This window comes from Aethina tumida, chromosome 7 (genome assembly GCF_024364675.1).
Source record: "Aethina tumida isolate Nest 87 chromosome 7, icAetTumi1.1, whole genome shotgun sequence".
NCBI lineage: Eukaryota > Metazoa > Arthropoda > Insecta > Coleoptera > Nitidulidae > Aethina > Aethina tumida.
This window is the reverse complement of record NC_065441.1, coordinates 17,246,660-17,268,146: the sequence shown is the minus strand read 5'-3', so window position 1 is coordinate 17,268,146 and position 21,487 is coordinate 17,246,660. Positions and strand designations below refer to the sequence as shown.

The window sequence follows — 21,487 nt, the reverse complement described above, 5'->3', positions numbered from 1 at the left end:
ATTTGGTAAATATAAATATCGTTATTTAAATCGCGTACACGCTTTAATTAATTTATTGAGGAGAATCATATCACAGATTACATGTAATCTGTGATCATATTTTGACCTATTAAGAAACTACTATTTAATATCAAGATAGATAAATAAATAAAATCGAAAACTCATTATATTTATAATTTGGTAATAGTTTTTATTTATTGGTTATATATAACATTGTTTATTGGTTATATATAAGGTGATTATAGCAACACATTATATATATATATATATATATATACTATATATTATATATATATATATATATATATATATATATATATATATATTATAGCAACATAAAATAAAAAAATCTTGAACATGTGAAATGTGATTAAAGTAGATATTCTTTATTCGTGCTAAACTTAATAAAACATCTTTTAATACTAAAAAATAAATTTTTTTTAAGACCCCCACAGCATGCTGTCATCATGAGTTTTAATTCTCACTTCTGACGTCCAAATTTCATTGTTTCAACATTAGTCAATTCTAGGCGTTTTTTGAACGTTAAATTAAAGCCTCGAACAATCTAGGAGATGTTTATTAACATAAATCAACTCAAACATAAAACTAAAATATTTACAATGAATTGATAAAAATAAATATGTATACTATAAAATAAACGGATTAAACCTGTTCACTTTTGTAAGGTAAGAAAAATATTTACTGTCCACAAAATAATACGTTTATAAAAATAAAATATGAATTATTATTTCATAGTATACAATTATTTCACATATTCAGTCTTTATTAAACCTAATAATATCACAAAAACAATTATAATTAATGGTAAAGAGATAAATAAGAAAATAATAGATTATCAAAGGACACAACATAACATTTTATATAAAACAATATTAATTTTTTTATATTGCATTTCATATAAAAATCACAAGTTCATTGACACTATTTATTGCATAGTGCATGACATATATACAACTGACAAGTTATTATGACAATCAGACTCAACAGTTATAATTATTTTTGTTTTCATTATTTAATAAAATCATTTTGTCACGTACATTTAGAGCGATAAAAACAGTAGTAAAAAATCAAGTAAATCATAATATCCGATTTTACCTAAAAATATTTTAAGATAAAATCTGCCCATCATGAGACACTTACATTTATTCTTTATCTTAAGTGATACTTAGATAAACGTATGGTATGTACTGTTCTCATTGAAATTGTGTAAAACATTCAATACTGCTTTGATACATAGAACTTGGTTTGGAATGGATGTTATGGCAGTCAATATTCTTCGAAAATTGAGGATCTTCACTATTTAAAGTGAGCTTACATTAAAGAAATCTTTTCAAAAATATGTCCTTTCCAGGATTATTTAAAATACTAAATGAAACAGTTGATAACTTAGTTTAAACAACGAAATCTTTGATAAATGAATTAATGTCAGATATAATTCACAGCCCTTACATTCATTTATGTTTTAAATTATTTTTATGGAAAATATATATTTCTGCAACAATGTACATTTCATTTGAAGAAAAAGTAAATGCACAGGATCTTTATCAATAAATGTTATTATGGATAAATATCTCGTATGTAATGGACTGCATAAATGAAAGTCAAGCAAAATCTTGCTATAAATATATGATTAAACATGATTTGCATGGTATTATTATACTGTAATACCAACGAAATCAATTTTAATACTGTAATTTGGATAAATTCTACATAAAGTAAAATTATTTTTCTCCTATCACATTTCTCTACACTTAATAATACTCGATGAAAAAAGAAAATTGGAATAATGTCCCAATTTTCTTTCTTTTTCTAAATTATAATGCTGTGGACTTTTAATGTATAATGTTTAATTTAATAATAATTCTGCCTTCATGATATTTGAATAGAATTTTTAATAAAAAGAAAATAACTTGCCTTCAATTTGTTTTTTTGTGTAATTCCTTGTTTTAGAAGGCAGACATTTAATTACTGATTTTAAACCCCACACTAATAGTTTCGCACATATAATTACTATTAGAACGCCTCAAATCTTTAATAACTAATGATTTGATAATGTAGTGATTTACCTGTGATTAATTATTTGATAATATTCAAGTAATTTAGATATGAAAATTAGGACAAAAATTAAGTACTGTCAGATATAGCACTGAATACATTATTAAAAAACTACAACTGTATTGCTAATATTAACGTGAATTGTAAGAACGAACTAAATCCAGAATTGAATCCATCTAATTTCCGAAACAAACGCCTATTTTAAACAAACCTATTTTGCACAAACCTATGCATTTCAAGTGCAAATTATAGGTCGTTCAACCAAAAAACCAAACACACTGAAACATCTTGAAACACCAATAACGTGACATCAACAACTGATATTGGGAGACATTGAGCTACGTTTGATATTCCTTAAAATATTTTACTCAAGCCGTACTGGTGTCTGTATCCGAATCCGTTTCTTTCGCTTTCATGTATCGAATTATGTACTCTATGCCCCAAACGAAGACGCACAACATGAGTAAAAATGTTTGGGAGTGCAGACATATCGGATAACTATCTGTGGTGTCTCGAATAATGCCTGTAACAAGCAGAAAGTCATTAAAAACAAATTAACAATAAGAAAAGGACTTATTACCAAGTATGGGTCCAAGGATGACGACAAAAAGACCTTTTCCCACCATGTGTAAGCCAAAGGCTGCTGGTAATTTTTCCAAAGATGAATATTCTGAAATTGTAATGGTGAAGTTGATAAGAGCAGCTCCTCTGAAGAATCCACATATGACCAACCAGATCATAATCATTGTATAGTCCCTTTGCTCGGCTAGCACTGAAAGAAATAGAAATAATAGTCATTAACTGGTAAAAACCCTTATTTGACTCTGTCTGAATTTAAATCACTAAATCAATAACTTAAAAGATCGGGTTTCATAAGCGATAAAATAAAAAATTAGTCAAACCTGCAAAGTGTAACGGAAAATTGAATAATCGCATTAAAAATTATATATGTATCTTACTATTTTTGTTTTTTCGTTACCTATTGAATGGCTCCTTGGGCTGCCAACAAAAAGTCACATAAACATTAGAAACTTACAAAGTTGTTTCGGAATTTTATAAATTAAAAAATAAATAAAGTACGTAGGCGACCAAAAGTAGCAGAAAACTTTTAACTATAAATATGTATGTGTAAAGTTGTAATCATTAGATATAAACTGATTTTTATATTAAAATATGTTAATATGTGTGTGTATGTGTGTTTTTATTTTAATTGTATTATATTTTATATTTTTGATGTGTTAAATATATAGAAAAAAGTTTTAAACATACAATAAATTCACCTACGTAGAGTATAATAAGGGAAAAAGGAAATAAATTAAAATAGAATCAACTGTAAAAAATAAATTAATAATAATTTAATATTAGCTAGCAAGCTTTTAAAAAATGTAATTTTCTTTAAAGTAAATTTATAAATTGTTATAATTAGGGTTCAAAAATTTATGATCGGATGAATACAATTTATAACATTATGACCTGTTTCTGTGAAATAAAAATATTAGATGCGTACGAGTAGTAAACCTAGTTGCCTATATAAATGCTTAAAATAATGTAATTCAAACATATTTCGATGTTATCACAATTTATTTATATGTAATGAAGACGTATACATTTTCTGGTATATAATTAACTATCCTTACAACAATAGATCAAAAACTTCTGAACCTTTTCAAACTTGGAAATTTATAAATGTGAATCACGAAAATTTTATATTAATTTTAAAGTATACAAAAACGTAAATCGTGTGAATTACGTTGTTTAAAACAAAAAGCATATAATATAATTTGTATTATCGAAACTGAATATTTACCTGATCTGCAGATACCCAAAATAAAAATTCCGATCATGAACAACGTCCTCTTTGATATGGTTAACCTATCGCAGATAGGAGGGAGTATCAGCCTTGCCAATATATCTGTCAGCGCTTGCACGGACAAGAAGAACGCAATATCCGTCCTAGAATAGTTGATCTTCTGAAAGAAGAATGGTGTCACCATCTTGAAGTTCTGCTCGGCCACATATGCGATGGACAGTCCGAAAACCAAATTCAGATAAACGGGATCCTTCAGAAGGTCGAAATCCATGAACTCGACGACCCGTTGCCATACTGTTTTGTTGGTTTTGACGTCTAGTTTTTTGATGCCGACCTGGATCTCTTTCAGGACTTTGTGTTCCGGCGATAATTGTACTCCTGGGTAACTCATGTTGCGACGTAGATTGTGTGCGGAAACATGTACCTCATTGTCTCTCTAAAGCAACAATCAATAATTAATTATTGACCAAAGGCTTGCTTGCGAATGGTACTTACGTCTAAATGTAATTGAATACTTGACCCTGTGAAGTCCAATCGAGAATAACTCGACATGATCGAAGAGCTGGAAACTTTGCGCTTTCTGGTGGAATCTCTGTTTCCCAAAAAGCTGATTGTAGAAAAGTTCCTTGGGAATGTGGATTTCCTTGAACCCAGTCCCATTGGTGGTTTGGACAGTTCATCCATTGTTCTCATCATGGACGGATCAGATCCGATTAGGGTTTCGTTCTCGTGTGCGTCTGCGTCTTCATTGTCGGTTTCTTTGATTGTTTCCATTTCCTACAAAAACAAAAGTCAACCAAGGAAACTTAATTTATTGTTAAAAATAAGTAGCTAAAAATATTTTTTCAGGGATAAACTGCTATGGAATGTTTTATACATTGTTATTGGCAATTTCATGAAACTGCAGTAAAAAGGGTATTTAACATGCCGTCTATAAAATTGGGTACAATATAATATGAAGATGGTGGGTATAATTCAGGTGTAAATGTGAAATAAAATTCGAATAAGCATGCCCAGCTCATGCCTAAAATTGCTTTTGATCATATTTTACCTCGTTGGACGCAAAGAAGAAGTATATTCTATTCTGCAGCGCAAAAAGGGGAAAATATTATTTAGTCTACAAACCTTTTAAAAGTACATTTCATATTGCTAAAACCACTATAAGTTTCTGCTGTTAATTATTTGAGTCATTTTAGCAATATGTGAATTTTTTATTCCGTTATTAAATTATTGAAAGTAAATCTCCTTTATTAAAACTTGTTTTACTTTTGATAAAATAATTACCTTGACATGCGTTGGTACTTCCTCCTCATCTTCAACCTCTGGAACATAATATCTCTCAGCCGGTTCCATCAACGACGATCCTACAAGGGAATTGAGGGCGAAACTGCCCAACACCAAAATAGCACCCCTAAATCCATACTCGTCAAGAAGAAATTTTATGGCCTGAGGCATGATCATCATGCCGAAGGCGGTTCCCGCAAGAGAAAAACCTACGGCTTGACCTCTGCGTTTCAGGAAAAAGTGATTTAATGCAACGAACGTTGATGATGCAGTCAAACCTACACCTAAACCTGAAAGAAATTATAGATTTGGGTGATAAATTTAAATGTTCTTCTAAGAAATTTAATGAATTTATGCATTAAGTTCAACATGTACGTTGGATAAACTTAAAATAAATCAGTCCCTTGAGTCTAATGTATTAAACATGATAACCACGCGATATCACGGATAAAAACGCCCGCAAACAACAAACCTACTCATGGACAATGTAAACAAACTTGAATATAACATTTAGACATGGTAAAAATCAATAAGAACCAGCTCATAAACAAATGAGGAAATCAATGCTACATTGCTACAATTTATTACCAAGTATGTATATATGAAATTAATGAGAAGTTTGAATAATTTTATATAGATCAGGTGTAATATTATGAAGAAATCAATTATAATTGTATGTTTTTAACTTGCTTAACTAATATCTGGTTACCTTCAACTCTTATCGTAAATCAATATTGATTCTTTAACATAAAATGAAATTCAACTCAGAGTGAATATCATAAATTGGCACAGTAAAGTTTACATTGCAATACAAGTTACCATTCTAATCTAACAATTCACTAGAGCTATCTTCTCAATAAGTATTTCAATAACGAACCGTTATTGTTTACTATCCTTCGTTCTTGTCGATGATTCAAAAAATAAGTCATAATTGGAGCAATAAATAACGTGTATTATTTTATTTCCTGCTGTTATTGATGTCTTGTTAGAAAAAAATAGAGACAAATTGAATTAAAAAGATGACAGTAACTTACCATTAATAATACTGTATGTGGCAAGGATGTGGGCCATACTGCGGGCCGGATAGGTTAGTATGAGGCCCAGGCCGCAGAGGAATGATCCGACTAGAGCTACTTTTCGGTAAGAGAAGGCACGAATTAGAGGTCCGACGAATAGTCCCGAAAAATTGATGAGGGCGTCCAGGGTGCTCATTATGACGGCGGCCCCCGTCGTACCCACCTTCAAATCATAGAGCAGTTCTCCAAAGAGTAGTCCAAATGATGGTTCAATTGCCCTCGTACACAACTGCAATTTTGCAATTACAACAACTCGATATAATACAATAAATTACTAATTTTTTTAATAATATTCTTTTAATTTAAACTCAACTGAATCACTGCAGTATCTACATATATTATTCTCGCATAAACTAATCCCGAAATTAGTATTGCTGCAATCTCAGATAATTGCTAATTAAACCATCAATGTTTAATTAATGCATGAAGTGTCGGTTAATATACGGTAGATCAACCATTTTAACAGCTTCCATGTGTCAATCGATAATGAGACGAAGTTGAATTAAGCCGCCTTGAAAGTTGACTAATTGGAAAACTTACTAACTTACGTACGTTTGATGCAAACACATTTTAAATTACTCATACATTAGGTTATTAAGAATTTCGAAGAGTGTATTATTTCCACGACTGCAGTTATTTAACTTTGAAGACGCAATTTCCAGAACAAATTTCTCTTGGATATAAACATGCACGGATGTAGAAAATAAAAAAAATATATACAAGCGAATGTGTGTGGGAAGGGTGAATATTGGAATCAACCATCTTTCACACCCGAACTTATTTTTAGACCGTGATTCAATTTAAAGCCATTGATTGGCCTCGCGAAAGGCGAGACCGATTTCTATGAATAATGACTTTATAGAAGTGCGGGACTTACGTTGACAACGCTGACTCCGATGACAACAATCCACCCCCATCCACCGTCTGGTGGGACCATTTTTCTTTGCTCCACAAACATGGTTCCGTCCAATCTGTAAACGAAATCACTGATTGATTAAAACATTTTCGATGGTATTATCGTGAAACTCGCCGTATTTTCAATTTACAATAAAGGATAAGGATAAAGGGTTTCAAACTGAGGGAGTAATTCAGCTGCACAAAGGCGGAATCTCGATGTTGCCACGGGGGGATTACTGAAAGCTTTGGTGGAAGCTTTGGCTATTTATAGATGCTGTAATGTAACCGGTGATGTTACAAATTGCGTTGTTGGGAAATTAAAAAATTTTATTATTATTAATTAATTATAAAATACTTTTTAATTGCCATTGTGCATATAATACTATTAAGAAAATTTATAAATTTGATACAATTTAATCTTCGTGTTACAAGAATATATATTATTTATGTAATTATCCAAAAATATAAAAATTAATGTTAATGTTAAAGTTCAAATGTTGATGTTTATGATATTTTTGTCACGCTAAATGTATATGGACTACAACGTGAAGCAAAAAAAATACTCACAAAAAATTATATTCATTTTAATCCAGACGAAGGAAAATTTAATAATTAGTTAATTAATTAACTTTTTATTTTAATGTTTATATTAAAACATCTATTTGTATCATACATATTTTTTACATGTTACCTAAAACTTATTGTATTCATATACACAATTATAAAAATAGCAATAATAACATATAGTTACTATACTAAATCATTTATTATTTGTATTGCTTAGTAAAGATGATATAATTTTTATCTAATCATCAGTTAATTATGCATCATTCATGTCTGATACGCACATATCAGTCAATGACTTTATTACTATTTGATGACAAGTGCAGAAGTAGCACAATAAAACTTTCTAAACAGAAAAAACGGTACGATTTTTAAAGAAATATTACTAATTTGCAATGGCGATTTTTTTTGTTATTTGTATTTATTAGAGCACAAATCTGTTTCACTTTCACAAAGATATATCTGTTTTATAAAACAACAGTATTGATTAAAATGTTTATTAACTTGAACGAAAAGTTGTTTAAGGAAGTACAGAGGTCATATTTTATAAACAGTTAAATTTTTTCGTGCAAAATTTTATTTACTTTAATCCGTTGGTAAAAATTGACCCGCAAACAGGATTTTGACCGTGACTTATCCAAGAATATCATTGTTTAACGAGCGATTTACTTAAAAAGAGAAGAAATCGCAATAAAATATTGAGGTCATTAGCTCGGTAAACGTTTTTATTTTACTTTAAATGCACCAAAGTTCTTGAACTGTTCAACGATTGAATGAGAAAATGGAAATACATGTTATGATGTGACAAAATATAATTTTTCATGTTCTTTCTTTGTATTACAAATGTTGCAAATTTGTTATTTGTTGCAATATCTTTTGCTTTGTTTTATTTAAACAACTGATATTTAATTAATGTGCTATTAAATAATATTTATTATTAACAGACTTTTTTTAAATTTTGAAACCAGACACTTAAAGGTTAAGAAGCAACATTCAAATTTTTCATCATTACCACAAACAGTTTCCAGGATGTAAATTAATTTGTGATGATATTAAATTATAACTAGCATTGTTGTTGAATGTTAATTAATGACACTTCTGTGACCATTGTTGAGGAACAGACGTTCTTCAAAAGACCTTCCGGCGGAATTTTCCATTCGTCCTCTTTGACCTAATTATTCGTTACTCCAAGTGGAAAGAAGGACATGCTTCAGATTTATTTTTAACTCATTTTAACACCCTTAACCAACAATGAACCATTGAAAGAGCGCAACTTCTGTAAAACTTTCGTCATTCACATTTTTATTTTCTTAATAAAAAACAATGCCAACATAATATCTAAGTTTACTCTTTAAAATACAAGTAGCATCTACTGAACTAAGGAAAGTAACAATAAAAGTACTAGGGGATCAAGTGCAATAGCTGTTGGTGGAATACATACACATCTCATGGATCGGATTGCACAGCACCGGCCGACACCACGAACAACTGATTCATGTATAGACCTTTTGCATTTTTGTTGAGATTGGTCTGGCCTGTCTGTCGGATCATCGATCCTCCGGAGCTGGGCGTCACGTGACGATCAGGCGCATTGCACGTGTTCCTAGGGCAGTCAGCTGATTGCAACGCGGGGCCTTGATGCAAGCACCGGAGGAAAACGTTCACTTTGATGCACTTGCATCTGAACCTCCACTGTTTTTGTTACACAATCAGCCGTTATGCAGGTACAAAGGAACCACCGTGCGGTGTTGTCGGTCTCTTAATGATGCTTTTTGGATGGATTGAGGAAACGTTGAATTTTGTTTTTTCAAATGGAATTGTGACTAATCGCCTTTCTTTTAGTCGAAAGAGTGGCAGACATGTTAACTGTTTTTTAATTTATCACGAAATAAGATTATATTGTCTAAAGACATAAATACCAAGTATATGAGTATGTAGTAGATATGTGTTTACAGGTGTAGAGATATAGGTTACATGATGTGAGTAAACTTGTGGTAAAAACTATAGTAAATTTAAAGATAATTATACAATATTATAAACTCAAGAGGTATTTCAATTTAATAAGGGAGTAACAACTATTCTTGAGTGTAAATCAACAAAGGATCGAAGTACAAAGTGGATGTTTCCGTTGGAATTCCGCCGTCTTTTTCCACAAAACTAATTTCTGAGTAAATTATATTCGTAGTCAAGGAATATTCAAATGGAGAAGTTCACATTTCAAATTTGTAATTTCAAATAGACATTTTTAAATAAAAATGTACAATTTAAACATTAAATTTATTTATATAATTGTTTAATAATGTTAACCGAATTATAAACTAGAAAATTTAAGTTTTGATTCATAAACTATTAATTTTTTTTTAATAAAAATGGTTTATATCACGATTAGTTGATTAATCCAGTTTAAAACACAAATAACTGGAGATTACGACTACTAGTAAAACAGTTTTTTAAGTACTTACGATCTAGGTTAATCGATAATTGACATATTAGTAAATTTGCGTCATCAATAACTACGTTTTATTATAGTCACCAATAATTTATTGATATGTATTGGAGCTATACAAATAATTATCGCTCTTTTCATCGTGATAAAATACTTAATAATATAATTTTGTTTTGTTCAACTTACCCGATATTGAATAATAAAATTGTGATTAGACGTCAAAACAAGATTATAATTTTATTAATCGATGCTTGACAAATAAAACTATAAAAATAATATTTTATTTGTGATTTTGTTTAATAATTCCTCATCCAATTAATTTATGTGACGTCACATTTACATGATAACAATTAAAGTGAGCTTTTAAAACTTAGGAGAGCGTATCACGAGTAACCTATACTCGAGTAACTATTATAACTAATTTAACAGTGTCACATTTCACTTCAAGCCATTTTTATTTCCCCTTTGAAAATTTCGCTAATAACCCTTTGATCTACACTTAAAATTTCTTTGACGCTTACTAGAATAGACGAAAGCTATAACTTGATAGGAAATTGGTCGTGAGCACATTTCAAACGCGTGTTACTTTGGTGCCATCCTCACGTTTCGAACATGTGATAGTACTGACAAAATGTATAAATAATAATCGCAATAAATTTGACCCTTATTAATTGTCAACCGCACACAAGGCCAATGTTAATTTAATGTTAATCTGGACTCATTTACATAGAAAGTTCACCGATATCGCCTTTGTTTAAAATGTGTTTACAACACTGCTTCCCAATTATTTATACTAATTTGTCACAATTGGATAAATGTGAATGAATTAACACTGGACCACCGCTAATTATAATTACCACTGAAGCATAAACAAGTGTATTAATTAATGTTAAACGTTTTGTTGGATGGTTGCTTTTATTAAATTTCCGTATAGGATTAGGATATTAATAAATATCATCGAACTTTTAATTTTGAATAAGCAGATTATCCTCGTAATTTGTTTAGTATAACTTTTAATTCGTAATCTCATTTCAAAAGCACTCTTTACACGAGGCTTCGTTAGATCTGCGTATATTTCCAAAGGGATTGTTTCATTATTATCTTGTTCAGTGTTGTATCAGAAACATATATTTAATTAGTAAATTAATTAATATTAAACGTTTTGTTGGATGGCTATTTTCATTAAATTTTCGTATAGGATTTTGTTAATAAATATCATCAAACTTTAAATTTTGAATAAGCAGATTATCTTCGTAATTTGCTAAGTATAGTATATAACTTTTAATCCGTAATCTTATTTCAAAAACACTCTTTACAGGAGACTTCATTAGACCTGCGTATACTTTCAAAAGGATTGTTTCATTATTATCTTATTCAGTGTTGTATCAAAAACATATATTTAAATTATGATTATATTAAGTTTGAGTATTACTGCACTGTGTGTAAATAAACAAATATTCTGATTATTAACTGTTAACTCTATTTTTTCAGTGAACAAAGTGCAAAAGTTTAAACCCATGAACGTTACAGGAAATGATTAATATTACATGTGTTTTAAATGTGACTGTTCTTCAATTTTATAACAAATGTTAATTCGTTTTATTCATTTTTACAAATATTTAAATTGAAGTATTTAAACAATAATAAACAAAATATATGTATAATAGTTATTTAATATAATAAATATAAATTTCGTATTTTTTTTACAAAATTCTTAACATTTTTTCTCGATTAATATTTTAAAGTACTAGTACTTGAAATGCCACATTCTTATCAACGTCAGACTCAAAGTTTAGTTGCTAGTTTGTGTAAATTACCGTAATTTATTATTATAACAGCATTTATGTTGATGATTTGTCATTTAAAAAATTGCGAAATAATGTTTATACAAAACAAATATAAAGTATATTCCATATTTCAATATTTTTCGTTAATTTTATACTTTTTTATTGTTAAATTATACTTTTTAAGTGTAATAATATTATGTTATTTCAGTTTTTTGTAATAAATAAAACCACCATAATAAATACACACCCATTTTTCAGTATACACAACACATGGGGTCACTGAAAATAGATACCTTTGTTTGTTTTGAAGAAGACTAAACTCTTCAGTCTGGATTATTTAATTTCCCAAGTATTTCTTAACTTAATTCTATTTAGTTATTTCTATTATATTTTACCACAACCATTAATATAATTATTTTTATCAAATTTTGTTAATTTAAGTGATATACGATTTAACTAATGGATTATTTTTATCGCCTTTGTGTGATATATTATAAATACGTGTGCATAGCTAGAATTAAAGAAAAAGTTTAAAAGAGAAATTCTAACAATTAATTTTATTATACTTAATTTAAATAAATAATGGAAAATCATAAATCAGTTGTTTTTAATAATGCTTACTTAAAAAATTGAAAATTTGTCCTAATTGTTTCGCATGAAAAATTATGATTAATTACGAATTGGGTTATTTTTAAAAAAGAAGAGCAGAATTTATGAATTTTAAAATAAAAAATAAACTTACAATCTTCTACAAAAATCTGAGCGTCAAATGAACCCCGAAACAAATCTGTTAAAAATTCTGAACTATCGCACAAAACACATTGCCGCCAAGGCACTATCAGTCACGCTGTCACAACATACTACAACGCATACACTGCACACAACAATACAGTCGCTTGTAGTGCTTGCACAAATTTCAGTAAGTACGCTTATAACTTCCCACTTCAGCGGCCAACAAAATGTTCCTGCTCGATCTAGCGCAGACCGGCACGCAGGATGCGATGGGTGATGGAACTTGTTTTCATCTCAGATTCACCTCCTTTTGAAGTCTTATCTTGAGGGTAATTTATTGGAAAATTTTTAACGATATTCGTAGACGGTCAGTAGTGTTAATGGGTCTTCTTAATGATTAAAAATAGAAAAATTTAGCCATTTAAGGTCACATTTGTGTTGCTGAATTAATATTCCGCCAACGAAGAGATGGACAAAGTCAACGTGTCGGAAAAAGTTCACACCCTAATTAGTTAATATGGAATTATTGTACGAGTTTGTTTATTTAATTATGAATTGTTTGACATGTTTATAGTACCTGTCTCAAACAAACTTTTTATAAATTGTGATAACACGAATCGTAGATACTGATTATTTTAGAAAGTGATGTTAATTTAGCAAAAGTATTTTTAGTATCATACAATAAATATCAGTTTAAATTTTTGGATCAATTTTTATTTCATGAAGACTAGAGATACTTAATTAATACCACGTATCGTTATATTTTAATGACAGAATATATAAATTATTTTTCAATAACGGTGCTAGAAAATACAATGGGAATAAAAATAGGTTTCAAGGATTGAATAATAAATAAGAAATTCGTATTTCGCTCGCACTTAGAAAATCACTAATTTCTTGCGCGTGGTGTTTTTAAATTCCTTTAATTAAAAACACCTTATTTTTAATATTGATTCATTTATTAGCGAAAGAGTAACATTGATTTCGTACCAAGCGCGTTTATGCTAATTTTATTAGTAACTGACTATTAGATTTAGATATTTATTCGTAGAGATTGGAACAGGCTAGTACGATACTTTTAAGTAATAAACTGTTTTTAATTATGCAATATGTCTTATTGTGAGTTCACCATGACTATATTCGAACCACAGACAAAACCAGGAATATTGAACGAAATTGAATAAAAATATTCCTCCTTTCTATTAGTTCTTTAACAACTAATTTCTATATTTATTCCTAGTGTAACTAAGTAACCATAACTAAATATATACCTAAAGGTACAAATTTAATATTTGTTATAACTAATTAACAATTCATTATATTTATATATGTTTATTAAATTAATAATTCAATAGCAAAGACGTAATAATTTCAAAAAAAACTTACTTACCTTATGAAACTTCTAGAACTCCACGATTTCTATAAAAATGTTCCAATATCTCAAAAAGAAGATAATGAATGAAATGATAGTGAATAGAATAATTTTTTTCAAATCAAAGCCGTTCAAAATACTTACTTCAATAATAAGCTAGTTATTTTTTGTGTTTTTTAAGACCTTTTTCTTTGTTTTATTGTAAATTAAGGTTGTTTAAAAAACTTCTACTAATAAGTTTCTGAATTTGTTTATTGTATGAAATATAAAATTAATTTTTTGATAACCTATCTACATTCCTTTTATTACCTGAAATTTTATTTAATAAATTTCTTTTTATTTTTTTTACATTATATGCGCACACAACACTTAAGCAAATGCTTTATTTCATAAATTGCTTTGTCAACATTAATGCATTTGGCTTTTTCTTGATAATAACTAAATTGGAAAACTGACTGAATGACTAACTTTTCTATGATAATGTTTGGTTTAAGAGAGTGACAAAAAGTCCGTAACAAAGTCTAAAAATTTTATTTAATAAATTTCTTTTCATTTTTTTACATTATATTCACACATAACTCTTAATCAAATCCTTTATTTCATAAACTACTTTGTCAACATTTATGAAAGTATTATAAAAATGTACTTAAACTACAAAAAATTATATTTTTGGCTTTTTCTTGTAAATAACTAAACTTTTCTATGAGAATGCTTGGTTTTAATCTAAACTACAAATGCATTTTATTATAGAATTTAAAAATTACAATAATCTTATAAATAATAATATAAATGAAAATATTAAACAAAATGTTTAAAAAAAGGTGTTGCCATCTTTTTGGTGAATGTCTAAGTAAATGTTTCTTCTTCCGTTTCCCTCTTAAGGTTATGCCATCTACTAAGAGATGGCGCAAGCGGAATCATTCTTTCAGTAGTCAATTGGGTTGCATACTATCATGTTATCAGCTGTTCATGAGGTTATGTATTTGTCTGTGTTTTTATTTACATATCCAAATCCAACTGTCATCATACGATTGTTGTTTGCTTAGGTATTTAAATCTCTATAAACCGTGTTTTATTACGCCAAAGAACTTTGTTATACAGTGATGTGATGAGATTAACGCAAAGGTTGAGGTTGCTGCAGTTTAATGGTGAATAATTATTAACATTACTAATATTAATTGATAAAATAATAATTAAAAAAATGTTATTTTATCTGATACTGATACCCCCAAAAGTGATTGTGATAATTTGGTTGTGGGTATACAACAACTTTGATTAAGTTATGCTGTGTTTTAGGTTTAATTTTTACAAGTAGGTAAAACAAGTTAATTATGAATGAGAAAAAAGAACAGTTTATACAGCCTGATGGTGGTTATGGATGGGTTATTGTGGCTTCTATAATTCTCATAAACGTAAGTTATGCTATTTATAAGCAAATTTAAAACTCTTAGTAACAAAAATAATTGTACACCATTTTATATTATTGTTTTTGTTGAAAATGTTTCTTCATTAAAATCATATCACTCTTGCAAATAATATATTTCAATGCCAAATTATAAATTAACTTAGCCAACGCATACTCATATCAAACAATTTAAGTTTGTTACAATATTTGTCTATTGTACTTTTATGACCATTATAACAATGCATATTATGACCTTCAACAAAATGTTCTTTGAAACACATATATTAATAATTGAATTATTAATTTAATATTAGTAATTAATTTCTTAAAAAATAATAATTTGAATAGATATAATTTAAACTAACAAATGTCTGACTGCTTTATATTACCCAATTTCTGTGAGTATCTGTTTGATGAGTATTGTTTTGTATTCATTGATTGGTGTTGGTTTAATTTTTTGATACTTTTCTCAAATTACTATTTTATTGCAGGCATCACTTTTGACACTGGTACAAAACTTCGGCATAATCTACCAGGATGAATTTCAAACAATGGGAATCACTGCTGCACAAAAATCATTTTTGTTGCATCTACACAGCGCGATCTTATGCGTTATGGGATTATTTACGAGCCCTTTGCTCAAAAAGTATTCCTTCAGGTCGATCGCTTTAATCGGTGCCAGTCTCATGTGTTTCGGCATTTTTTGTAGCAGCTTTGCCAAATCTTACGAGACGCTAATTTTATGTATATCCGTCTGTATTGGTGAGTATATCTTTGGTTTTTGCGTAATGTTTGTAGTCTTATTAGATTAGATTTCGAAACAATTGAAATCTGTGTTATCATTTAAGATTATGTATAATCTTCATTCAATTCATGTTTATAATACAATTCTCTCATGAGAATCAGGGACATCATAGACAAAAATGTTACAAATCATTTAATATTATAATAATTAAAATTATTACCTTTTAAAGGTTTTGGCCAAGGAATTCTGATGCCAGCAACTTACTTAGCGACCAACACATATTTTAAGGACAAATTAACCATAGCAGTGAGCATATCAGTAACTGGTGCAGGTTTAGCACCCACTTTCATGCCAGTAGTTTGTGTATACCTTTTGAAAACGGTTGGAAGGTCGTACACAGTTTTGGTTTTGTTTGGAATTGCTCTTATTTCCATACCATGTTGTTTACTTTTGAAGCCAATCAAACATGAGATGGTGGAAAAAATGTTGCCGAAAGTCGAACGTAAAACTGTAAGAATTGTTATGTATTAAGTAATTTTATTGACTGTTCATGATTTCTGCTAGGATTCTGTTTATAATGAGACCACAATAAAGAAGGAAGAGGAAAGTATAACAAAAAAACTCAAGGGTTTATTCGACGTGGAATTGCTGCGACAAAGAGACTTTATGCTCATAGTGGTTATTTTGAGTATGTCTTTTGCAGCGGAGTTAAACGTAGTGCATATGATTCAGTTCATTTTGCCCGAACTTGCACACTTTAAAGATTCGGACGTGGCTACTGCATCCATCAGTCAATCAGTAGCTGACATAGCTGGTAGATTGTTTATTCCTTTATTAGCGCACATGTTGAAAGTGGCACCAAAAGTCAGTTACTCCTTGGCCCTGATACTTGCCACATGCGCTAGAACTGGTAAAATCTACTGAAATTATTAAAAACTCCTTTAGTTTTGAATGGTTATTTTAGGGATTGTTGTTATGCGTGATTCCTATTTTTCTGTGATGTTATTTTGCTTCTGTTTCGGACTGTCAAAAGGAGCGAGAGCAGTTTTCCAATCGGTAATAGTACCGAAGTTTGTGGCTTTTGAAAAACTGCCGGTTGCTATAGGCATTAATATGCTACTAATGGGTATTGCTACCCTGATTATTGGACCTACATTAGGTAAAATTTCACAAAATTACGTAAAATATATGGGATTAATTCTATTGTGCCATTTTTAGGTTTGGTACATGACTTAACACATTCCTATGTATATTCACTTCACGTCACATCGATTTTGTGTGTAATCTGTGTACTAATGTGGACTATTGAATGGTTATTTTGGACTAGAAATCAAAAACAAGAGGAGAATATAGACGAAAATGTTCAAATTTCATGAATTGCTCACATTTTTCATTAAGACTGTTTTGTAAATTGATAATAATATTTTTCTAAGATAAAACGAGGTTCTATATCCCACAATTAAATAAAATGTCGATTTGAGATTGATAAATATTTTATTTATATACTCAGTACAACTGCAATATGTATCTAACAGCTATAATACAAATAATTATAAATAATTATTAATAATAACAATATATAATTGAAATAAATACATGTATAATACACTAATATACAAGTTAAATATCAACTTTTTATCCATTAAATGGGTAGAGTAAAATACAAATATCACAAATTAAAATTATTCATTTATTGTAATCATAAAAGTCTAAGAAGCTTTATTATAGTTTTTCGTATAAAAAATTTATAAGTGAGAAGCAGTCTTCATAAACTTATTAGATAGATTGAAAAAAGGTTGCAAGATTGAGTTCGATTTTGTTGATCCCGTATTAAAGAGTATGATATGCAGATGTGAAAAATAGGGATAATAAGTTCGTGTGAAATCTTAACATTAAATTTGACACATTTAACGTATACCGTATTGATACTGTTCGTTACAGGTAATTTAAAAAGGTTCACGAATTACATTTAATAAATATGATTGCTATAACCGTTGAGTAATTAATATTTGGAACTGTACCTCAAAAGAGACGTACAAACAATCAGACAATTTGAGCAAAACGTTTGTCCTAACTTAACAATATTGAAATTATAAATTGTGCAAACATTGACCTAACAAGCTGAACATTGGCTTACAATTCCAACAGAATAATATCTAATACTTGCCCATCAGAAACGGCAAAGTCAAATGTACACTACATAGAAAATTCAGTCATGACGTTGCTATTTCTGACGAACAAACCAACTAAAAGCAGTCCCTACGAAAACCTACACATACGAAAGGTGTAAAAATAATTAAGGTACTCTTATGTGTATATGGTACAGTTTAAGACAGATATACATTCCATTGTTTAAGATATAGAATAGACTTACAAGAGCTAGATTCTTTAATCTGAGAATGCGATGCTATGTTTATGATATATGAAATATAAAAAATAATTTTTTAGATTTTTTTATTTAAACGTGTCGTGATTTAACAGAAATATTCAATTGTTGCGTAATTGGCTACACTAATTTCTACTTAACATAAATTTCCCTACTAGTTTTGTAACTTACTCGTCTGAATTATTACTTCTGTTAAAACCACATACACATCTTAGAAACAAACAAAACGGATGAAAATCAAACAAGTTTTATTTGGACAATGTTTTCTCTTGGCAGGCCTTCTTTCAAAAGTCTTGTGCTCATACTAGACTCCACATTATTACAAATTCGTTCGAATCAGATATGTTATTGCTTGATTACCTAGAATAACAAGAGGATAGATATCGAAAATATTACATTACCTAGACGATGTATTTTTAAAATATAAAATCTGTTGATCCTAGCCTTGCGATAGATTACTGCGTTTAGATTAGTTCTTAACGTTAAATATGGCCTACGTAACCCTGTGTTTTTATTATTATCTATATGAGATTAGACATAAAGTATGGGAGCTGGTTAAATTAGCAAAACAATGGCGATTTCATTGGACGGTTGCCAGATTGTAATTAGTAGTTTAGTTTTCTGATAAGAAATTTGAAATTTATCATACAAATCGTCTGTTGTCATTTGATATTTTAAATAAATAAAAAAGAAAGTCAGTTTAAATTTCCGAATGTTGATGTTATTAATTAACCAATCGCCAATCATTTGCCAATTTCCACCTCCCACACAAAAAAACTAAAGAAAACAGCCTTAACGTTTCCTGAGATCAAATAATAATGAATTTCCGCGTTTACACAAAAACAAAACCCGAACGCAACCGAAACTCAAACATCCGAAACACAACTCAAGAAAACCAAGGAATTAAAAATGCGTTTCTGGCGGTTCGTCGATGTATTTGCAAGTGAACGGATTGAGAAACCACGAACAGAACGATTTTTCATGTTTGTGTTTGCATTTACCTCTACGGTTCCTCAAATGCGACAATCTACTCGTGTCCGAATCGATGCTGGAACTCTCTGAGTCTCTGACCACGCTATCGTAACCGCTCTCGGCCCTCCTCGAGATCGCGGCCGGACTGTGTTTCGACGTTCTCGGCGTTGAGTCGTGACCGCTGTCGTAACCCTCCGATTTTTGCGTCAGTTTGATAGCTGTAACTCCTGTCTCTAAACTTAAAGCCGCTCGGTTCATTCTTTCGGTGGATGGAAGGCTGGTTGGTGGCGGTAAAGGTTGCACAGTTATAGAGTCTTCCGGAAGAATTTTACCATCCACTTCACCGACACCTGGAAAATCTTCCCTCAAATTTGGATTGGATGCTCCGTCAGGATGCCTTAAGTACGCTATATTATTATCTCTGCTGTACTTGTGGCTGTACCTCTGAAATCTCCCGCCTAAATTGTTCTCGTTTGGTAGTTTTTGTAAATCGTATGTGCTAGCCGACAAATACGTGTCTGTATACCAATTTTGTGCAGTCGCAGGTCTGGATATACTAACTTTGCAGTTCTCACAAAACTTCTGTTGCGTATACGCTGGTTCGCTGTAAATACTGCTATTGTCATGATTGCCATCGCCATAAAGCATGTCGTTTAATGTTAGTGACTCGCATCTGGTCAGCACCCTTTGATTCTGTTTCTGCATCTGATACGTCTCCGAATTTGCAACGTTGGCTTTGGCTAGTCGATTCGAAAACAACTCGTGTAATTTGGCTAATTGGTCGAATTTCTTTTTGGTTACTTCGTCGAAATTCCCGTTTCTTTGATACGGATTGTCCGGGTCCTCATAATCGTCGTTGTATAAGTTATGTCTGTCGTACCGATGTCTGGGTAAAATTCTTTCCAAGTCGGTGTACACAGACATCGAATCAGTGAATGTCGAAACTACGGTTAAATTTTCCTGGCTTAAGATACGCAACGGATGATCCAAAATATGTTCTTGATCCACCTCTGGAAGAGGATTCTCCGATAAACCCATGCAAAACGCTATGTCTTCCTCCGTGACCTGCAGACAACAGTCCTGCGTTGGCACCGGTTCTAAAGGCTCCTCAACTTCAATAATTTCCAAAACTTCTTCGTCACTCGCCACGTATTCTTCGTAAGTATTATTTTGGTAACTGTTATATTCAGCATTGGATAGCATTCTTTCTTTTAACAACTGATCCAAACTTTCCAACGAAACTTCTCTGCTACTTAAAGGTTGTATCAGAGGAAGAGCGGGAGGCATCTCCACTGGCTCTTCTTCATCCTCTATTTCTTCATCATACCTGTCGCACTCTTTCTCTTCAGGAGTCTGGCATTCAGGAATTGCATCGTTGTGACTAGAATTAATCTTTAGTCCAGTTCGGATCGTCGACTCCTCCACAATTTCACTCTTCTTCGTATCAAGAGGTTTAACAATTTCTTCTTCACAATTTTTAAATTGTGTCAATTCTTTAATATCTTTAGAGGACTTACCATCTTTAGGATGTGTGTATTTAACTTTGGCAATTTGGTTGGTCTGATGTTCCACCCATTGTCTGATCATATTCTTTTTGTGACTGTCCATATACCCATAACTGGTATTGCTTTCGGATTGCATCGGACCATCTATCCAAGTCTCTCGTTTCTTTACGTGACAGACTTCTTTCATTAAATGCCTCGCCTCTGCAACTTTTGACTTGGAGATCCTAGGACCGTCGATCCACTGCTCGTCACTGGCACCATTTACTGGTTGTTTGGATTTAATTGAAGGGATTCTACTCGGTGATTGTTTGGGAGAGTTCGTGTGTGCTGGCGATGTTTTGTTACTCTGGCTTGACGACTTCATTGGTCTGTGTATGGATGATTTATCTTCTGGTTTAGAACTTCTAGGTTTCTGTTCAGCACTTGAGCC

General features: G+C 30.5%; 3 protein-coding genes across 6 annotated transcripts in view; 1 reads left to right on the top strand and 2 right to left on the bottom strand.

The window, feature by feature from the left end:
- Window positions 1-561: 561 nt before the first annotated feature.
- On the bottom strand, window positions 562-12,874 carry LOC109608948 (uncharacterized). Of its 3 annotated transcripts, none has more exons than XM_020025506.2 (9): window positions 12,683-12,874; window positions 7,124-7,217; window positions 6,205-6,475; window positions 5,171-5,460; window positions 4,938-4,970; window positions 4,382-4,663; window positions 3,884-4,322; window positions 2,657-2,848; window positions 562-2,599 (listed from the first exon to the last, which is right to left on the bottom strand). In XM_020025506.2, exons 2-9 carry the CDS (start codon window positions 7,202-7,204, stop codon window positions 2,445-2,447), a joined length of 1,743 nt encoding a protein of 580 aa, XP_019881065.1. In that variant the 5' UTR covers window positions 7,205-7,217; window positions 12,683-12,874; the 3' UTR covers window positions 562-2,444. The 3 variants fall into 3 exon arrangements, with proteins under 3 accessions (XP_019881065.1, XP_019881066.1, XP_019881067.1); XM_020025507.2 differs by lacking the exon at window positions 12,683-12,874 and adding an exon at window positions 9,149-9,225; XM_020025508.2 differs by lacking the exon at window positions 4,938-4,970.
- Window positions 12,875-15,042: 2,168 nt separating this feature from the next.
- LOC109608887 (monocarboxylate transporter 3) lies at window positions 15,043-17,597 on the top strand. 2 transcript variants are annotated; one of them, XM_049969779.1, is made up of 7 exons: window positions 15,043-15,192; window positions 15,341-15,456; window positions 15,941-16,211; window positions 16,424-16,704; window positions 16,759-17,104; window positions 17,159-17,353; window positions 17,413-17,597. In XM_049969779.1, exons 2-7 carry the CDS (start codon window positions 15,376-15,378, stop codon window positions 17,568-17,570), a joined length of 1,332 nt encoding a protein of 443 aa, XP_049825736.1. In that variant the 5' UTR covers window positions 15,043-15,192; window positions 15,341-15,375; the 3' UTR covers window positions 17,571-17,597. The 2 variants fall into 2 exon arrangements, with proteins under 2 accessions (XP_049825736.1, XP_049825737.1); XM_049969780.1 differs by lacking the exon at window positions 15,043-15,192 and having other exon boundaries at window positions 15,325-15,456.
- A 369-nt stretch (window positions 17,598-17,966) lies between these two features.
- LOC109608946 (kinesin-like protein CG14535) overlaps window positions 17,967-21,487 on the bottom strand; it is a 131,794-nt gene continuing 128,273 nt past the window's right edge. Inside the window, exons 11-12 of the mRNA XM_020025505.2 lie at window positions 19,582-21,486; window positions 17,967-18,940 (exon numbers count right to left, since the gene is read on the bottom strand). Of these exons, the coding sequence (XP_019881064.2) occupies window positions 18,900-18,940; window positions 19,582-21,486 (1,946 nt within the window). The 3' untranslated portion in view covers window positions 17,967-18,899. The remainder of the gene's footprint in view (window positions 18,941-19,581; window position 21,487) is intronic.

What these genes read in the sequence shown, in the direction of transcription:
- LOC109608948 (XM_020025506.2), bottom strand. Translation starts at nt 7,204, where the DNA reads ATGTTTGTGGAGCAAAGAAAAATGGTCCCACCAGACGGTGGATGGGGG. An exon ending in CACATACAGTATTATTAATG is followed by an intron (nt 5,461 to 6,204) that starts GTAAGTTACTGT and finishes AATTTCTTTCAG; the next exon opens with GTTTAGGTGTAGGTTTGACT. An exon ending in GTATTCAATTACATTTAGAC is followed by an intron (nt 4,323 to 4,381) that starts GTAAGTACCATT and finishes TTGTTGCTTTAG; the next exon opens with AGAGACAATGAGGTACATGT.
- LOC109608887 (XM_049969779.1), top strand. Translation starts at nt 15,376, where the DNA reads ATGAATGAGAAAAAAGAACAGTTTATACAGCCTGATGGTGGTTATGGA. An exon ending in CTTCTATAATTCTCATAAAC is followed by an intron (nt 15,457 to 15,940) that starts GTAAGTTATGCT and finishes ATTTTATTGCAG; the next exon opens with GCATCACTTTTGACACTGGT. An exon ending in CGAAAGTCGAACGTAAAACT is followed by an intron (nt 16,705 to 16,758) that starts GTAAGAATTGTT and finishes GATTTCTGCTAG; the next exon opens with GATTCTGTTTATAATGAGAC.